Raw genomic sequence first — 20,490 nt, forward strand, 5'->3', positions numbered from 1 at the left:
AATGACACCCTATTCAACAGATAGTGCTGGGGTAATTGGCTAGCCACATGTAGGGGAATGAAACTGGATCCTCATCTCTCACCTTATACAAAAATCAACTCAAGATGGATTAAGGACTTAAATCTAATGTGATGTTAATTTTTGTTTCCCTAATGACTAATGCTGATCAGCATCTTTTTGTGTGCTTACTTGCTAGCTATATACCTTCTTTAGTGAAGTTGTATCTTCAAACATCTTGCCAGTTTTTTTAGTTGAGTTGTCTTACTGAGTTGTAAAAGTTCTTTAGAGTTTGAATATAAGGTCTTTGTCAGGTACATGTTTTATAAATATTTTTTCCCATCTGTAATGAGAACACATTTTAAATTTTGACAAAGTCCAATTTGTAGATTTTTTTCTTTTATATTTTGTGCTGTTTGTTTCATGTTTAATATATCTTTGCCAAGTCCAAGGGTACAAAGATTTTCTCCTGTGTTTTCTTCTAGAAGTTTTATCATTTGATAGTCTGTGATCCATTTCAAGTTGATTTGCTATCTGGTGTGAGGTAAGGGTCAAGGTTTATTGTTTTACATATGGCTATTTAGTTGTTTTAGCACCATTAGTTAAAAAGTGTCATTTTTCTCTTGATGTATTGATATATTTGTCAAAAAGCAATTGACTACCACCTAGAAATAGCTTCTCAGCTCCATCTCGAATCTGTCCAGTTCAGCCTGCTAGCCTGTACTCCATCCTCCACCATATCTATCAGGGTGACCCAGAAGTCCTACAAGGTATCCACTTCTGGTCCCTAGGCCCTTGGCAGCTGCTTATACAAGAGTGGGCCAGATGTCTGCATCAACTCCTTGAGCTTCTCCTGGATGGGCAACCGTAGCAGCTTCCGGGGTGGCCTGGACACTGGCATGGGTCTCAGGGGAGGCTATGCCAGGTCTGGTGGTATGGAGGAGCATCACAGCTGCCACAGTGACCCAGAGCCTCCCAAGTCCCCTTAAGCTGGATGTGCACACCAACACCCAGGCTGTATGCACCCAGGAGAAATTGCAGATCAAGACCCTCAACAAGTTTGCCCCCTTCATTGAGAAGGTGCCCTTCCTGGAGCAGCAGAACAAGATACTGGAGACCAAGTGGATACTTTTGCAGCAGCAAAAGGTAGCTTGGAGCGACATGGACAGCATGTTTGAGAGCTACATCAACAACCTAAAGCAGCAACTGGACACACTGAGCCAGGAGCAGCTGAAGCTGGAGGCAGAACTTGGCAACATGGAGGGACCAGTGGAGGACTATCAGGAGTGTGAAGTTTAAATAACCAAGCCTACAGAGATGGAGAATGAATTTGTCCTCATCAAGAAGGATATGAATGTAGCTTACATGAACAAGGTAAAGCTGGAATCTCACCTGGAAGAGCTGACTGACAAGATCAACTTCCTCATTCAGCTGTATGAAGAGGAGATCTGTGAGCTATAGTCCCAGTTCTTGGACACATCCCTGGTCCTGTCCATGGACAACAGCCACTCCCTCGATTTAAATGGCATCCTTGCCGAGGTCCGTGCCCAGTATGAGGAGATCACCGGCTGCAGCTGAGCTGAAACTGAAAGCATGTACGAGGAGTATTAGGAATATGATCAAGTGTGAGTTGCTGCAGACGCTGCCTGGGAAGCCAAGGATGACCTGCGTCACATGAAGACAGATCTCTAAGATGAACCAGAACATCAGCTTGCTTCAGGCTGAGAATGAGGGCCTCAAAGGCCAGAGGGCTTCCTTGAAGGCTGCCATCCCAGATGCTGAGTAGCAGGGGAGCTGGCCATTAAGGATGCCAGTGCCAAGCTGGAAGCCACCCTGCAGAGAGCCAAGCAAAACATGGCCTGTCAGCTGCTTGAGTAACAGGAGCTGGTGAATGTTAAACTGGCCATGGACATCAAGATCTCCACTTACAAGAAGCTGCTGAAAGGCAAGGAGAGCCAGGTGGAGTCTGGGATGCAGAACATGAGTATCCGTACAAAAACCACAGTGGCTACTCAAGGGGCTGAGCTCGGCCTGCGGGGACCTCAGAAGTTTTGGCCACAAGTATGACCTAGGGCCCCTTCCAATCCAGCTTAGATTCTGGCAGGGGCTTCACCTCCTTCAGCTGCACCAGCTCCTTCAGGGCCATGGTTGTGAAGAGGATCGAGATCCACAATGGGAAGCTAGTATCTGAGTCCTTTGATGTCCTGCAATGAATGCCACTGCAACTCCTCCCAGCCTACCTACCTCCTCTGGCCAACCAGAGCCTATGGGGGAGGCAACTGTGCAGGGGAGCATAAGGAACAGGAGACCCACCTGAGGCCCAATTGTGGACCTCAGCCCACCCTTAAGGGAACCTAGGGTGGTTCCTAGACGACCCCCTCTTTTTCATGCTCGCAACTGAAAACCAGTTTATACCTTTGGGAGCCTTCTGGTTAAAACAAAATTTTAAAAACAGACAAAACCTAGTTCAATTGTTTTTTCAAAATAAAGCCTCAGCTAGCTCAGCCAAAGAAAAAAGCAATTGGCCAGATAATGTGTGGGTCAATTTCTGGATTGTCTATTCTGTCCATTGATCTATTTGTCTATTTTTACACCAATACCATAATATCTTGATTGTTATATCTTTGTATTAAGTCTAAGAATCAGTAGTAGTGTAAGAACTCCAACGTTGTCTTCTTTTCCAAAGTTGTTTTGGCTGTTTAACCTTTGCACTTCCATATGAATTTTAGAATCAGATTCTCAATTTTAAAAAGCCTACTGGGATTTTGGTTGGGATAATATACAATACATAGATCAAGTTGGAAGATATAATATCTTATTGAGTCTTCCATTTTATAGACACAGTATATGTCGTCACTCATTCAGATATTCTTTAATTTCTCCTACCTAGGTTTTGTAGTTTACAATACATATATCTTGCGTATCTCTTGTCAAGTTTATTCCTAAATATTTATTTTTTTGAGATAGGGTCTTGCTCTGTCGCCCAGGTTGGAGGGCAGTGGTGCAATCATAGCTTACTGCAGCTCAGGCTCAGATGATCCTCCTACCTTAGCCTCTTGAGTAGCTGGGACTACAGGCATGCACCACCATGCCCAGCTAATTTTTATATTTTTTTGTAGAGATAAGGTTTCATCATGTTGCTCGTGGCTGGTCTCGAACTCCTGAGCTCAAGCACTGCGCCCATCTCGGCTTCCCAAAGTGCTGGGATTACAGGCATGAGCCACAGTGCCTGGCTTATTTGTGCTTTTTTTTTCTTTCTTTCTCTGGAGGCCTATCCTTCCCTTTCTCTATAGAAAACCAGTTTGTGGCATTGTTGACATCTGCATTGTGTCTTTTTATTCTGTTTCATTGAATTACATCCTTTAATATGGCCTTCATTTTTATATGCTCACATTTCTTAGTTTCTGGCTTTTCAAAATGGACACATAGTTCATTAAGTCAGTCTTTTTTTTCCATAAAAGCATGTTTTAAAAAATATTTTTAATTGACAAAAATTGTGTATATTGATGATATACAACATGATGTATGTATATATCCTGGATGGGTTAGAGCAGGCTAATTAACATGTATTACTTGTATACTTTTTTTGTGGTGAGAATATTTAAAATCTATTCTTGCAGCAGTTTTCAAGTATATAATATATTGTGGGGTTTTTGGCTTTTTTTCTTTCATTATTTTTAATTGACACATAATTGTATAAGTTAATGGGGTATAGTGTGATATTTTGATACATGTATAAAATGTGTAATGATCAAATCAGGATAGTTAGCATATTCATCATCTCAAACATTTTTCATTTCTTTGTATTGGGACCATTCAAAATCTGCTCTTCTAGCTATTTGAAAATATATGATATATTGTTAATTATAGTCACCCTATAGTGCTATAGAACACTAGAACTTATTCCTCCTATCTAGCTGTCTTTTTTTTTTTTTTTTTTTTTTTTTGAGACAGGGTCTCACTCTTGTTCCCTAGGCTGGAGTGCAGCGGCATCATCACAACTCCCTGCAGCCTTGATCTCCCAGGTTCAAGCAATCCTCACCTAAGCCTCCTGAGTAGCTAGGACTACAGGTGTACACCACCATGCCCAGTTAATTTTTTAATTACTATATTTGGTAGAGATGGGGTCTCACTATGTTGTCCAGGTTGCCTGGGGTCAAGCTTGACCTCCCAAAATGCTAGGATTACAGGCATGAGCAACCACACTCTGTCCTAGCTGTACTTTTGTAACCATCAACCGTTTGTCTGTTCCCTTCCCTCCCCTACCCTTTCCCACCTCTAGTAACCATTATTCTACTCCCTACTTCTATGAAATCAACCTTTTAACTTTACACATGAGTGAGAACATGCAGTATTTGTCTTTCTGTGCCTGGCTTATTTCTCGAACATAATGTCCTCTAAGCTCATCTATGTTGCTGTGAATGACAGAATTTCATTCTTTTTTATGGCTAAATAGTATTCTATTGTGTATATATACCACATTTTCTTTACCAGTTTGTCTGTTTATGGACACTTAGGTTGATTCCATATCTTGACCATTGTGGAATAATGATGTAATAAACATGGGAGTGCAGCTTTCTCCTTGACTTACTGATTTCCTTTCCTTTGGATATTTACCCATTAGTGGAATTGCTGCATCATATGGTAGTCTATTTTTCATTTTTTGAGTAATCTCTATACTGTTTTTCATAATGGCTGTACTAATTTACACCAACAATGTATGAGTTCCCTTTTCTCCAAATCCTTGCCAGCATTTGTTATTTTTTGTCTTTTTGATAATAGCCGCTCTAACCGAGGTGAGATGATAGCTCATTGTGATTTTGATTTGTATTTACCCGATTCTTAGAGATTTTTTTTTTTTTTAAGATACATACCCATTGACCATTCATATGTCTTCTTCATGAGACAGGGTCTCATTCTATCGTCCAGGCCGGAGTGCAGTGGCTCAATCTCAGCTCACTGCAGCCTCAATCTCCCGGGCTTAGGTGCGAGCAGCTAGGACCACGGGTCTGTGCCACCATCCCTGGCTAATTTTTTGTGTTTTTGTAGAGACAGGGTTTCACCATGTTGTCTAGGCTGGTCTCAAACTCCTGACCTCAGGCAGTCCTCCAGCCTCAGCCTCCCAAAATGTGGGGATTACAGGTGTGAGCCACCACGCCTGGCCTGTATATCTTCTTTTGAGGGATGTCTGTTCAGCTCATTTGTCCATTTCTAAATGAAATTATTTATTAATCCTTTGTTGAATAGTTTGCAAATATTTTCTTCCACTCTGCAGGTTGTCTCTTCATTCTGTTGCTTGTTTAGTTTGCTGTACAAAAGCTTTTTAGTTTGATACAAATCCATTTGTCTATTTTTGCTTTTGAGGTCTTAGCCATAAAATCTTTGCCTAGACCAATGTCCTGAAGCGTTACCCCTGTGTTTTCTTCTGGTAGTTTTATAGTTCCAGGTCTCATATTTAAGTCTTTAATCCATTTTTAGTTGGTTTTTATATATGGTGAGAGCTAGGGGTCTGCTTTCATTTTACTGCATACAGATAGCCAGTTTTCCCAGGACCTTTTATCAAAGGGACTGTCCCTTCCCCAGTGAATATTCTTGGTACCTGTGTTGAAAATCAGTTGGCTGTAAGTGCGTAGATTTTGTTTGTTTATTTTCTGTTCTCTTCCGTTGGTGTGTCTGTTTTTATGCCAGTACTGTGATGTTTTGGTTATATAACTTTGTAATGTATTCTGAAGCCAGATAGTATGATGCTTCTAGCTTTGTTCTTTTTGCTTAGGGTTGCTTTGGCTAGTCAAGGTCTTTTGTGGTTCCATACAAATTTTAAGGTTTTTGTTGTTTCTATTTATGTGAAGACTATCATTGGGATTTCAGGGTTTTTTTGTTGTTGTTGTTTTGTTTTTTAAGAGATAGGGTCTTGCTACATTACCCAGACTGGCCTTGGAATTCTGGGCTCAAGCAATCCTCCTGCCTCAGCCTTCTGAGTAGCTGGGACCATAGATGTGTGCCATTGTACGCAGCTCCTTGGTATTTTTATAAGGATTGCAGTGAATGTGTTGATCGCCTTTGGTAGTGTGGTCATTTTCACAATATTAATTATTCCAATCCGTAAATGCGATGTCTTTCCATTTTTTGTGTGTGTTCTCCAATTTATTTCATTCAATGTGTGTGGGGGGTTTTGTTTTGTTTTGTTTTGAAACAGGGCCTCAATCTGTCTCCCAGGCTGGAGTGCACTGGCTCGATCTTGGCTCACTCCAACCTCCGCCTCCTGGGCTCAAGCGATTCTCATGCCTTAGCCTCCTGAATAGCCGGAATTATAGTTGTGCATCACCATGTCTGCCTAATTTTTGTATTTTTAGTAGACACAGGGTTTCACCATGTTGGCCAGGCCTGTCTCAACTCCTGACCCCAAGTCATCCGCCTGCCTCGGCTTTCCAAAGTACTGGGATTACAGGCCTGAGCCACCACACCTGGCCTCGTTCAGTGTTTTACAGTATTTAATGGTATCCCATAATTCTTATAGACTTTCTTTGTTCATTTTCATCGTTATTTCCTTCTTTTCTCTCTCTGGGTAATTTCAAATGACCTATGTCCAAGTTCAGAAATTCTCTCTGCTTGATCAAGTCTGCTATTGAAGCTCTCTATTGTATTTATTTCATTCATTGAATCCTTCAGCAGCAGGATTTTTGTTTTGTTCTTTTTATTATTTATATCTCTTTGTTGAATTTTTTGTTCATATTGTGAGTTATTTTCCTGATTTCATTGAATTATCTATTTGTATTTTCTTGTTTCTTGTTAAGTTTAAGATCATTGTTTTGAAAAATTTTGGCAACTCGTTGCCTTTTTGTCATTAGAACCTGTTACTAGAGAGTTACAACTCCCTTGATCAACATGGGTTTAAACTGCACAGGTCCTGTACTCAGATTTTCTTCAGCCTCTACCATCCCTGAGACAGTGGGACCAACCCCTCCTCTTCTTCCTCTCCGTTAGCCTATTCAACTTATATTTAGATGATGAGGATGAATACTTTTAAGATGATCCACTTCCCCTTAATGATTAGTAAATACATTTTCTCTTCCTTATGACTTTCTTTTCTTTTTTTTTTTTTTTTTTTTTTTTGGCGAAGGAGTTTCACTCTTGTTGCCCAGGCTGGAGTGCAATGGTGCAATCTTGGCTCACCGCAACCTCCGCCCCCGATTCAAGCGATTCTTCTGCCTCAGCTTCCTGAGTAGCTGGGTTTACAGGCATGTGCCACCATGCCCGGCTAATTTCATATTTTTAGTAGAGATGGGTTTCTCCATGTTGGCCAGGCTGGTCTCGATCTCTCGACCTTAGGTGATCCGCCTGCCTCGGCCTCCCAAAGTGCTGGGATTACAGGCGTGAGCCACTTCGCCCGGCCATGACTTTCTTCATAAACTTTTATTTAGCTAACTTAATTATAAGAATACAGTATATAATACATATAACATAAAACTATATGTTAATTGACTGTTTATGTTATTGGTAAGGCTTCTAGCCAATAGTAAGCTATTAGTAGTTAAGCCTTTGGGCAGTCAAAAGTTATACACACATTTTTGACCGTGTGAGCAGTTGGTACCCCAATTCCTGCATTGTTTGAGGGTCAGCTGTATTATGTTCCTTTGGTAGCGTCATACTTCCTTGTGTTTCTGTGTCAATGTCTGTTTATTTGGTGGAACAATTGCCTTTTCTAAACTTTCTAGAGTAGCTTTGTAGAGAAAGACGTTCACCTGCAGTTGGGTTTTATCGTGCCAGTCAGGAAGGGTGTAGTGTCTGTTTGTGGATAGGAGCAGTGGTATAGTTTCCATGCAGCTTCTTCAGCTGCATTCAACGTCAGCAATAACTGGGTGCTCAGTGGCCTAGTCTGTAGAAGTTTGTGGCAGTGACAATGGCAGCATAGGTTGTTAGTGTCCTTGGTGTCAAAGGCTTTTGGGGTACTCCTATTCTAATTTTCTCCCCAAAGGGAAGACTTAACCTAGGTGTCAGGTCTGAATAGCCTACAAGTAGCTACAGTAGCGCTGGGTTCCAGGTACTGGTGCTAGGCACAGGGTCTGTATTAGTCTGTTCTTGCAGTGATATAAACAAATACTTGAGACCGAGTAATTTATAAAGAAAAGAGGTTTAATTGGTTCATAGTTCTGCAGGCTGTACAGGAAGTACTGTGGCTTCTTTTGGGAAGGCCTCAGGAAGCTTCCAGTAATGGTGGAAGGCAAAGGGGGAACCAGCATTTCACATGGCAGGAGCAGGAGGAAGAGAAAGAGTGGGGAAGTGCCACACACTTTTAAACAACCAGATCTCACTATCTCAAGGAGAGCTCCGGGCAGATGACGTTAAACCATGAGAAACCTCCACCATGATCCAATCACCTCCCACCAGGTCCCACCTCCAACATTGGGGATTATAATTGAACATGAGATTTGGGTGGGAACATGGATCCAGACCATATCAGGGTCTCACAAACCTATTATGGCACCTGAGTTTTGGGGTACAGGTTAGCACTCTGTGGCAGAGTTGGATGTAGATTGACCACAGAGCTAGGATCTGTGACTCTCAGATACCCTCTAGCAGCTCAGGCCCAGCGAGCTAGGTTGTAGCTGTGATTCTACCTCTGAGAGGCAGGGCACAGAACTGGCCCAAGCCTAGGGGAATGGAGGGGATACCCTGGAGGTTTGGGAGCAGGGTACAGCTACAGTTTGGGAACATGAGCCAATAGGGCTCGGTGGTAACTCAAGTTCCAAGGGGATAAAGCACTGTGTAATAGTAACTATAGTCCCTGGGAACTTGGCAATATCTCAGACTCTGTGAGGCCAGTTGCAGCAGCAGCAGCAGCAGCAAGTGCCCCAGAATGGTGGAGTACAGCTGTTGTTTAGGCCCTGGGGGTGTAGAGAACAGCATAGCAATGACTGCACTCCCTACGGAGAAGGGTGTCTTAGCAGCTCAGACTCTAGGGGGCTAGTCCAGCTCTAGGTAAGATGACTACTAGATAAGTTTGGTCTGTAGGGCAGAGTGTCTCAGCTCAACCACTGCTGTGTTTCCCTAGGACACATGATACTGTCAGCTCAGCCCTGGGATGGGCAGCTGCTCAACTTGGCCACAGCACCAGTTCTCCATGGGCCCGTTTGCTGCTTCAGCTTAAGCCTGGGGGGCATGACTGTTCTGGGAGGCCCAGGCATCATTTCCTGGAATGTGGGTAGTTGCTTCACCTTATGCACTGGAGAGGCGTGACTGCTCTGAGCAGCTAAGGTACTGTTTCCCTAGGAGGCAGGATACTGCTTCAGCTCTGGCCTGAGGGAGTGATAGGAGGGGTAGGTGGGGTGGCTCCACCTCTGCTTCCCCTGACCCCTGTACAAGGGTATAACAGCTGTTTGCAGCTCAATTTGGGGATGTTGGGCCACTGGGCTAGTGTGGTTCAGTCTTGGCTTAGCCTCAGGGATAAAGGGGAACTGTGGCTACTCAGCCCTGGAGCAAGACACACTCCAGCCGTAGTTTGGATTCCAAGATGACATAGCACAGTAGCTACATGAACTACAGTGCTTGGGACACAGTGTCGGTTTCTTCTCTCGGGGCAGCACAGCAGTGTGGACTCCAGAGAGCTTCCTCAGCTGGGCTTGGTGCCTGTGAAGACTGCAGGGAACCTCAGTGGTGAGGTCTGTTGGTAGGGTTGGTTACTGGAATCCTCTTGCTTCCCTCCTTGCTGCAGGGAGTTCTTCCTGGTTCCTAGCTCTTCCCAGTTGGGGGATTGGGTGGTGGAGGCCGGATGCTTCCTTCCATTCTCTATATGGCCATCCCGAGTTTCTGTGCTCGTCAATGCTCTCCCTCAATTATTTTTGTTAAAATGTAGTTGTTTATTCATTGTTTTGATTGTCTTTGTGAGGGAAATGAATGCTAGGGACTTCTAGTGGGCCATCTTGCTGATGTAACCTGACTACAATATATTGCTATTAACTGTAGTCACTATGAACTTATTCCTCCTAATTGAAATTTTGTTTCCTTTGACCACAGTCTTCTTTTCTTTCCTTTCTTTTCTTTTTAAATTTACACACCACTATACAAACAGGGAACACAGCTTTCTTTCCTAATATGAGGGTTTAAAGAAGCGGTGTCCAATCTTTTGGCTTCCCTGGGCCACACTGGAAAAAGATGAATTGTCTTGGGCCACACATAAAATACACTAATGTTAGCTGATGAGTTAAAAAAAAATTGCAAAAAAAAAAAAAAAATCTCATAATGTTTTAAGAAAGTTTATGAATTTGTGTTGGGCTGCATTTTAAGTCATCCTGAGCCACACCACGGGCCACAGGTTGGACAAGCTTAGTTTAAAGGCTATAAATTTCCCTTGAAATTTTATATTAGCTGTATGTCACAAGTTTTGATACATGATATGTTCTTTATGGTTCAGATCTAGTATTTGCAGTTCCATGTGAATTTGAGAGGAACATATGTTCTTTAATTGTTTGGAATGAATTTTAAATATGTCCAGTAATTCAAGCTTGTTCTGTTTCCTTAACTTGGCTGAGATAATTATCATGAGATCTTGCACTATGATAATACATTTGTCAATTTGGCCCTAAATTCTATCCACTTTTTTAAAAGTTGGTTTTTCTTGTTGCTGTTTGATTGTTTTTTGAGACAAGGTCTTGCTTTGTCACCTAGGCTGGAGTGCCGTGCTATGATCACAGCTGACTGCAGTCTTGACCTCCCAGGATCAAGTGATCCTCCTACCTCAGCCATCTGATTACCTGGGACTGCAGGTGAGGGCCACCACACCTGGCTAATTTTGTGTGTGTGTAGAGACAGGGTTTCAACATGTTGCCTGGGCTCGTCTGGAATTCCTGGGATCAAGCAGTCTGCCTGCCTTGGCCTCCCAAAGTGCTAGAATTACAAGCGTGAGCCACTGCACCTGGCCTAAAAGTTTTTAAAGGGAAATTTCAAAAATATACAGGAGTAGGCTGGGCACAGTGACTCACGTCTGTAATCCCAGCACTTTGGGAAGCCAAGGTGGGCAGATCACTTGAAGTCAGGAGTTCGACACCAGCCTGGCCAACATGGTGAAACCCCATCTCTACCAAACAGTACGAAAATTAGCTGGGTGTAGTGGTGTGCGCCAGTATTCCCAGTTACTTGGGAAGCTGAGGTGGGAGAATCGCTTGAACTGGGGAGGTAGAGGTTGCAGTGAACTGACATTGCTCCACTGCACCCCAGCCTGAGGGCCAGAGTGAGACCTTGTCTCAAAAAAAATACATATTATATATAATTATATATAATTATTTAAAATATATTTATATTTATATATATATTTATAAATTTTATAATATATTTATATTTATGTTTATAAATATTTATAAATATAAATATATATGATAATAAATTATAAAATATATTATAATTATATATTATATAATTATATACAATTATAATATATATAATTATATATTATATATATTTTATATATTATATATAATGTAATATATAATATTATATATTATATAATATATTTATATTTATATTATATTTTATATTTATATTTATTTATATTTATAAATATTTTATATTTATATTATATATTATATATGTTTTTTTAAATATATTATATATACTATATAATTATATATACTCCTGTATATATTTAAATATAAATATAAATTTTATAAATATACATTATATATAATATATAATATATATTCATTTACTATACTAATATATTTATATATTATATATTTGTATATTATATATTTATATATTAGTAGAATAGTAGAATATTTTACATATATAATATATATAATATGTATTTTTATATATATATATTAGTAGAATAGTAAATGAATCCAGTGTACAATTATCAGTGTATGACCAATCTTGTTTTATTTATTTCTCTATCAATTGTACCCTTTTCTCTGACTTTGGTATTTATTTACTTTCTTGAGACAAGGTCTCATTTTGTCACACAGGTTGCAGTGCAGTGGCACAATCACAGCTCCTGGGCTCAAGTGATTTCCTGCCTCAGCTTGCCGAGAAGCTGGGACTACAGGCACACACCACCATGCCCAGCTAATTTTTTTGATCTTTAGTAGAAACAGGGTCTTGTTATGTTGCCCAGGCTGGTGTCAAACTCCTGGGTTCTGGTGATCCACCCACCTGTGCCTCACAGAGTGCTGGGATTAGACACGTGAGTCACCATGCTCAGCCTGACTTTGATATTTTTTAAACAAATCCTGGACATTCTAATAATTGTATCTATAAGTATTAATATTATCATACCATTCACATACCTAAAAACACCAAAAATACTTTCTTTAGAGACAGAGTCTCACTCTGTTGCACACGCTGAATTGCAGTGGTACCGTCACAGCTTACTGCAGCCTCAGACTCCTGGGCTCGTGCCATCCTCCCACCTCAGCCTCCCAAATAATTACGACTACAGACATGTGCCACCATACCCAGCTAATTTGTTTTTATTAAGTTTCTTGTAGAAATGCAATCTCAGGCTGGTCTTGAACTCCCGTGCTGGTCTGGAATTCCTATTCTCAGGTAATCCTCCCACCTCAGCCTCCCAAGTATTAGGATTATAAGTGTGAGCCACTGTATCCAGCCCCAAAATTCCTTTTTTTTCCCTTTTTTTCATGGAATGCCTGAACATCCCAAGAAAAATTCCTTAATATCAAATATCTAGTCCACATTCATATTTTCCTGCTTGTGTATACACATGCATATATATGTACACACACATTTTGGTGGTACTATTTTATTTTTTTTAATTAAGGTGAAATTCATATAACTTAAAATTAATGCGTTTAAAATGAACAGTTTACTGACAGTTCATTCACAAAGCTGCAAAAGTGCCATGTAAAGTTTCAAAACATCTTCGTCACCTCAAAATAAAATTTTGTACCCATTAGTCCATTATACCTTCCCTCAAGCCTCTGGCATCCACCAGTCTACTTTCTTTCTCTATGGATTTACCTGTTTTGGATATTTTATATAAATAGACTCATATAATATGTGACCTTTTGTGTGTGGCTTGGCTTCTATCACTTAGCATAATGGGATTTTGTTTGTTTGTTTGTTTTTAGACAGGGTCTTGATCTATCTTTGGGCTCTACCTTTGCCCATTTTGTAATTGGGTTATTTTGGATTGTAGTCTTCTTGTGGTTGAATTGTATGAGTTCTTTACATATTCCAGACCCTTATCAGATATATGATTTGCAGATATTCTCTCCCATCTATGGGTTGTCTTTTAACTCTTGTCATGGTGACCTTTGTACAAAAATTTTTATTTTGATGATGTCCAGTTTATCTGTTTTCTCTTTTACTTGTCCTATTGGTGCCATATCTAAGAAACCATCACCAAATGCAAAGACATGAAGATTTACCCCTATGTTTTTCTTCTAAGAATTGCATGGCTTTAGTTCTTATATTCAGCTCTTTGATCCATTTTTTATTTTTCATATGTAGTATGAGGTAGGAGTTCAACATCATTCGTTTTCATGTGGCTATTCAGTTGTCCTGGCACCATTTGTTGAAGATAGTATTCTTTCCTCATCAAATGCTTTTGGCACCCTTGTCAAAAATAATTTAACCATAGGTATGTATTTCTGGACTCTCAATTCTGTTGCTCTAAATTTCCCTCTGAGCACTGCTTTTTTTGCAGCCCATAAATTTTGATATATTGTGCATATTATCATTGCTGTATTTTATAAATTGATATATTATCTATCATCACACCTTCTAGAGTTACATGTATTTTTTTAGTTCTATAGTGTTTTATTTCTGTCCTTAAAACACACATACAAAATTACAACATTGAGATTATTATTTTATACAGAGAATGTTTATTTAGATTTTTATAGAGTTATTAATTTGTTTGCTTGCCATTTTTTCAAGCATCTCAAGACTTTTTTCTGCTATAATATTTGTTTTTTTGAAATGTATTTTTTTTTTTGCTAAAATAATGTGCTTTATTCAGTTACCTAACAGGTAAGAAATACAGAGGTAATTCCTGTACCAAATATTTTATATTTGGTGTATATTTTTTCTCTTCCCTTCTATAATGTGCTTGTATGGCATGACTTAACTGTTCCTTTTTTATTGTTATTTGTTTATTTATTTATTATTTTTTTGAGACAGAGTCTTGCTCTTGTTGCCCAGGCTAGAGTGCAGTGGTGTGATCTTGGCTCATTACAACCTGTGTCTCCTGGGTTCAAGTGATTCTCTTGCCCCAGCATCCCAAGTAACTGGAATTATAGGTATGTGCCACCACGCCTGGCTAGTTTTTGTCTTTTTAGTAGAGATGGGGTTTCACCTTGTTGGCTAGGCTGGTCTCGAACTCCTGACCTCAGGTGATCCACCCGCCTTGGCCTCCCAAAGTGCAGGGATTATAGGTGTGAGCCGTTGCACCCAGCCAGCTGTAAAAAAAAAAAAATTGTTTTAATTGTAGTAGTTGTAGATATTTATGGGGTACATGAATTGTTTTGATACTGACATGCAATGTATAATAATCATATCATGTAAAATGGGGTATCTATCCCCTCAAGCATTTATCCATCCCTTCAAGCATTTATCCTTTGTGTTATAAACAATGCAATTATACTCTTTTAATTATTTTTATTTTTTTTAATTTTTTTATTTTTTATTTTTTTTAAATTTTTTTAGTTTTGTTTATTTTTTTTTTTGAGACGGACTCTCGCTCTGTGGCCCAGGCTGGAGTGCAGTGGTGCAATCTCAGGTCACTGCAAACTCCGCCTCCCAGGTTCATGCCATTCTCCTGCTTCAGCTTCCCGAGTAGCTGGGACTACAGGTGCCCGAAACCACGCCTGGCTAATTTTTTTGTATTTTTAGTAGAGACGGGGTTTCACCGTGTTAGCCAGGATGGTCTCGATCTCTTGACCTTGTGATCCGCCCACCTCGGCCTCCCAAAGTGCTGGGATTTCAGGCGTGAGCCACCGCGCCCAGCCACTCTTTTAATTATTTTTAAATATAATTAAATTATTGACTGTAGTTACCCTGTTGTGCTATCAAATATGAAGTATGTTGTTTAGAAATTTCTTTCATATACAAGACGTTGATTGTAAACTCTCAGTTTTTTGTTTTTATTTTTTATTATGATTCTTTTTGAGACAGAGTCTTGCCCTGTTGCCCAGGCTAGAGTGCCAAGGCACGATCTTGGCTTACTGCAACCTCCACTTCCCAGATTCAAGCAATTTTCGTGCCTTAGTCACTCGAGTAGCTGTGGTTACAGGTATGCGCACAACACCCAGCTAATTTTTTTTATTTTTTTTCTTTTTTCTTTTTAGCAGAGACAGGGTTTCACCATGTTGGTCAGGATGGTCTTGAACTCCTGGTATCAAGTGATCCACCTGCCTCGGCCTCCAAAAGTTTTGGGATTATAGGGTGAGCCACCGTGCCCAGCCAACTTTAAGTTTTTTTTTTTTATCTTAAAGTATCTTCCTTTCACTCTCTTTTCTGAAAAAAATGGGGGGTTTTGTGGGTTTTTTTTTTTTTTTTTTTTGGTTATTCTGAAGGTAAGACAGTAGAAAAAAATAGTTTAGATCATATACAATTGTTTATTGATAGTTACTTTTCTTTTTTTTCTTTTTTGAGATGGGGTTTCGCCATGTTGCCAGGCTGATATCAAACTTGTGGGCTCAAGCGATCCACCCTCCTTGGCCTCCCAAAATGCTAGGATTACAGGCATGCACCACCACACCCGGCCAATCTACTTTCTTAAAACCTTAAATATTATTCCTATGACTTCTGCTACCATGTTGCTATTAAGAAGGCCACTGTACGTCTAATTTCAGTACTCTGTAGGGAGTCTGTCTTATCTCTCTTTCTTTAATTTCTATTTTTTGTTACCTAGGCTCAGGGGTGTTTTTATGGTCTGTCTTATCTGTCCAGCTGCATTTTCCTGTTCCTCTTTAGAATGTTGCACGTTCACTACATTGAGTATGGGTTTCTTTTTATTTCTCTTGGAATACTTAAAAGTAAGGCTTCCTTTATCTGTGGATTCATGTCTTTAGTTTTGAAAAATTGCCAGCCATTATCTCTTCAAATACAGATGATCCCTGACTTACATTAATTCAACTTATGATTTTCCACTTTATGATGGTGCGAAAATGATACATATTTAGTACACCCCTTAACCTATGATGCTGATGGCATTACATCTGGATAAACCCATTGTAAACTGAAAATACTGTAAGTCAAAAATGCACTTTCAACTTATGATAGTTTCCACTTAAGGTATTTTCAACGCATAGTGTGTTTATCGGGATAGTAACTCCATCATAAGTTTAAGAGCATCTATATTGTCTCTCCTCCATTTTCTCTTTTCTATTCTTTTGAGACTTATATGCATACTATACTTTCTATTTTTCTTATTTTTAAGTCTCTTTGTCATATATTTTATCTTCTGTTTTTGCTGTGATGCAGTCTAGGTATTTTTAAAATCTGTCTTCCAATTTAATAATTATTTCTTCTGCATCTAATCATCTATTTAACTTATCCATTGCCTTTTTTTCTTTTTTTTTTTTTTTTTGAGACAGGGTCTCACTATGTCACCCAGGCTGGAGTGCAGTGGCATGATTATGGCTCACTGCAGCCTCAGACTCCTGTACTCAAGAGATCCTCCCACCTCAGCCTCCTGAGTAGCTGGGACTGCAGACCCACACCACCATACATGGCTGATTGTTAAATTTTTTTGTAGAGACAGGATCTCATTATGTTGCCCAGGCTGGTCTCAAATTCCTGGTGTCAAGCAATCCTCTTGCCTTGGTCTCCCAAAGTGCTGGGATTACAGACATGAACCACTGTTTCTGGCCCCATTGACCTTCTAATTTCAGCAGTTTTTCATTGTTTTTGTTTTTGTTTTTGTTTTTGTTTTTTGAGACAAAGTCTTGCTCTGTCACCCAGGCTGGAGTACAGTGGCGCCATCTCGGCTCACTGCAACCTCCACCTCCTGGGTTTAAGCAATTCTCCTGCCTCAGCCTCCCAAGTAGTCAGGATTACGGGCATGCACCACTGTGCCCAGCTAATTTTTGTATTTTTAGTAGAGACAGGGTTTCACCATGTTGGCCAGGCTGGTCTCAAACTCCTGACCACAAGTGATCCACCCACCTGGGCCTCCCAGAATGCTGAGATTACCAGCATGAGCCACTGTGCCCAGCCTGTTTTTTTAAAAAATTAAACTTTTGATAGTTTTTATTATTTGCTTATCCTTGTGGTTCATTTTTTTAGACATTAAATAATTATATTATATTCAATCTTGGATGTTTCCAATATGGGGAGTCTTTAGGGGCTGTCTGAATCTGATAATCTCATGGTGGCTAATTTCCTGTTTTTTTGGTATTCTTTGATCATTAGCTTATATTTGATTGATCTTAATATGAAAGGATACTGGAGTCTTAATTGGGTTTGTTTTTCTCCAAATAGTAGCTGCATTTTTTTCTTACCAGAAGCTAGGTTACACTCTTCACCCAGAACCTTTCAGGTTGTTATCCTTATCTTGGGAATTTTAAGTTTTCCTCCCCTACCAGCTATTTGTCCCAACTTCAGTTTCTTAGCCACAAAACTAATGTATTAGAACTACCCTTGGGGAAAGTTTCCTCTTTGCTTATGCTCAACTCTTCTTTTTTTTGCTCTTTTGGGGTTGGGGGGAGGGGAGGGCGGTCACTGGAGTGGGGAATGGCCTTTGATTTTTGGCACTTCTTGTAGCAGAGCCTGGACACAAAGATTTTATTTTCGGTCAACTTTATGTTTTTTGTTTTGTCTGTTTTGTAGCAAGACAGTTTTTTTTTACAGTATCTATTTGCCATATTGCCACTAATGGGAGGCTCTTTTTATTTTGAAACCCCTTCTAAATAATTTTATTCTCAAATAATATAGGTATAATATATAAAATTCAAAAACCATCCAGAAAGTTGTAAAATAAAATTGCTTTTACTTCTATAGCCCAAGGTAACTACAGGCTTTTTGGAATTTTTGCAATTGATTTTTTACTTGATTAGGATATAAGTGATAATTTAAAATCTTAAAAAGGAGAAGCAATTAAAAGATATTTTGTAGCCTTATATTAAAACTGGACTGATTTTGTAGCTTTACAAAATTGCCCCAATTGAGAACTACTGTACTAGACCTAAGTGGCTCAGAGTTATTGGTATTTCTTCATTTTCTTTTTTTAAATATATCTTCCTTTTCAGAGCTTGTCAAACTAATGTTAAGTGGGATGCTTCTCTATTAATGGTAAAAATTGTATATATATAATCTCTGTCTACACCAGGATATCTATTTTAAAATTATATACTGCTACAATAGGGCATACCCAACTCATAAAGTTGAAAAACTTTATTTGCATTAAATTTCTGGTAATATGAGAATTTTAGAAGTATTTGAAAGGATATACCAGTACCTTGTCACATAAAAGCAATCTTAAAAAGCCAGTACAGAAGTGTAGTTAAAGATAGGATGAGGGAACTATATAACACTAATTTTTGCCCTGCATTGAATGTATTCTGGTGCCTTGGCAAGTCATTTTAAAAAGTGTTAATTTTTTAATCTGTAGAATGGAAATGATTTTACCTAAATTATATAGGGTACCACAGTAGTGAATATGAGAGATTTGTTTAAGATGAAACATTCCACAAAAATACTAAGTGCTTTAGTTGATCAGCTATTTAAACTCTTTCAGCTATTAAATAATAGAAGAAAATGGAATTGAATATGATGTCAGCATGGAACAATCTAATGATTCATTAAGAGTCAACCATAATGATGGTGAAGAGTCAAAAACCAATGCTCAAGTATTTGAGGTATGGATTCAGCTGGGAACTTTTTTCCATCCTAGGGTAAAACAGCATGCCATTTAACAGCTCTTATGCTCAAGGGATAGCTGTCATATTTAGTGTATTCAAGAATTTTGAGCTGGGCGTGGTGGCTGACGCCTGTGATCCCAGCACTTTGGGAGGGTGAGGTGGGCGTATCACCCGAGGTCAGGAGTTCAAGACCAGCCTGGCCAACATGATGAAACCCTGTCTCTACTAAAAATACAAAAATTAGCTGGGCGTGGTGGTGGGCGCCTGTAATCCCAGCTACTCGGGAGGCTGAGGCAGGAGAATGGTGTGAACCCAGGAGGCAGAGCTTGCAGTGAGCTGAGATCGCACCACTGCACTCCAGCCTGGGCAACAGAGTGAGACTCTGTCTCAAAAAAAAAAAAAAAAAGAATTTTACTATTTAATTATGCACATATTTTATGATATATTGAATATTATAATACAGAACTTAATGCTAAGATATATTCATAAAAATTTTATATACAGAGAAAATCTATAGGTTGAATTATATTACGTTATTTCAGGTTCCATTCCTGTGGACAATTTTGATACAATTAAGATAGTAAGTATAATAATCAACAATTTTACTTAAATACTTTCTGTGTATAGCAATTTGTGTGAATTGACAACTCTTACAAAAAAGTAAAAACAACTGAAAAATGGATGTCTTTTCATTTTTATTATACACATCTTTAAAAAAAAATGGTGATAGTATATCCTAGAAAGACTGAAGTGATTTTTTTTTTTTTCCTTGCAAAAGCATCTAACCTGTATGGACTCCAGGGATTCTTCCTTTGGACAAAATGATTCTCCTACAGTTTTGCCCATCACTACTCCTGAAGCAAATAATTCACTCATATCACAGAATATACTAGGGCCCCTGACTCAGACACAGACTCTTTCTGCAGAGCAATTCCATCTAGTGGACCAAAATGGGCAAGCTATTCAATATGAACTTCAGTCATTGGGGGAATCCAGTGCACAAATGGTGAGTATATTTTATAAGTAACCAGTTTTATGCTCTTTAGCAAAATATATTAGTCTTACTAAATGACCTTAATTTCTTGACACTTTTGACTTACATTGTGTTTATTTATTTATTTATTTTTGAGATGGAGTTTCACTCTTGTTGCCCAGGCTGGAGTGCAATGGCACGATCTTGGTTCACTGCAACCTCTGCCTTCCGAATTCAAGCGATTCTCCTGCCTAAGCCTCCCAAGTAGCTGGGATTACAGGTGCCCACCACCACACCTGGGTAATTTTTTTGTATTTTTAATAGAGACAGGATTTCACCATGTTGGCCAGGCTGGCCTCAAACTCCTGACCTCAGGTGATCCACCTGCCTTGGCCTCTCAAAGTGCTGGGATTACAGGCGTGAGCCACCATGCCCAGCCACATTGTGTTTAAAATACTGTTTCCATGACTTTCATTTTTATGTAAGGATTTTAAAAGATTTCCATTCAGGACTACAAATAGTACTTTAAACAGTACTTATGAGTCTCTGTGTTTGGGCACACTTGTGCTTTGAGATCAACTGGAAATGTAACATATTCTGTAACTAGTTCTGAAGTGCCAGAGTTGACATGGAACTTACATTTAATGGAATGTACACACACACACACACACACACACACACACACACACACACAGACACATA

The 20,490-nt window shown here is 39.3% G+C and overlaps 1 protein-coding gene across 24 annotated transcripts in view; it reads left to right on the forward strand.

Moving 5' to 3' along the window:
* Nucleotides 1-20,490, forward strand: part of CARF (calcium responsive transcription factor) — an 88,113-nt gene that overhangs the window by 11,795 nt on the left and 55,828 nt on the right. For 9 of the 24 annotated variants that reach the window (XR_008522641.2, XR_008522639.2, XM_054549011.2 and 6 more), the window contains exons 3-4: nucleotides 18,692-18,812; nucleotides 19,594-19,821. The exons of 2 other annotated variants lie outside the window; for them this stretch is intronic. Coding sequence is in view for 20 of the 22 variants with exons in the window: in XM_054549011.2 (XP_054404986.1) it covers nucleotides 18,735-18,812; nucleotides 19,594-19,821 (306 nt within the window). In the remaining 2 variants the exon portion in view is untranslated. Of the gene's footprint in view, nucleotides 1-482; nucleotides 542-10,662; nucleotides 10,761-12,469; nucleotides 12,538-15,131; nucleotides 15,397-18,691; nucleotides 18,813-19,357; nucleotides 19,396-19,593; nucleotides 19,822-20,490 lie in introns of those variants that run through there. 13 more of the 24 variants (XM_054549018.2, XM_009238005.4, XM_063712973.1 and 10 more) reach the window with 10 other exon arrangements.

Source organism: Pongo abelii, chromosome 11 (genome assembly GCF_028885655.2).
Source record: "Pongo abelii isolate AG06213 chromosome 11, NHGRI_mPonAbe1-v2.0_pri, whole genome shotgun sequence".
NCBI lineage: Eukaryota > Metazoa > Chordata > Mammalia > Primates > Hominidae > Pongo > Pongo abelii.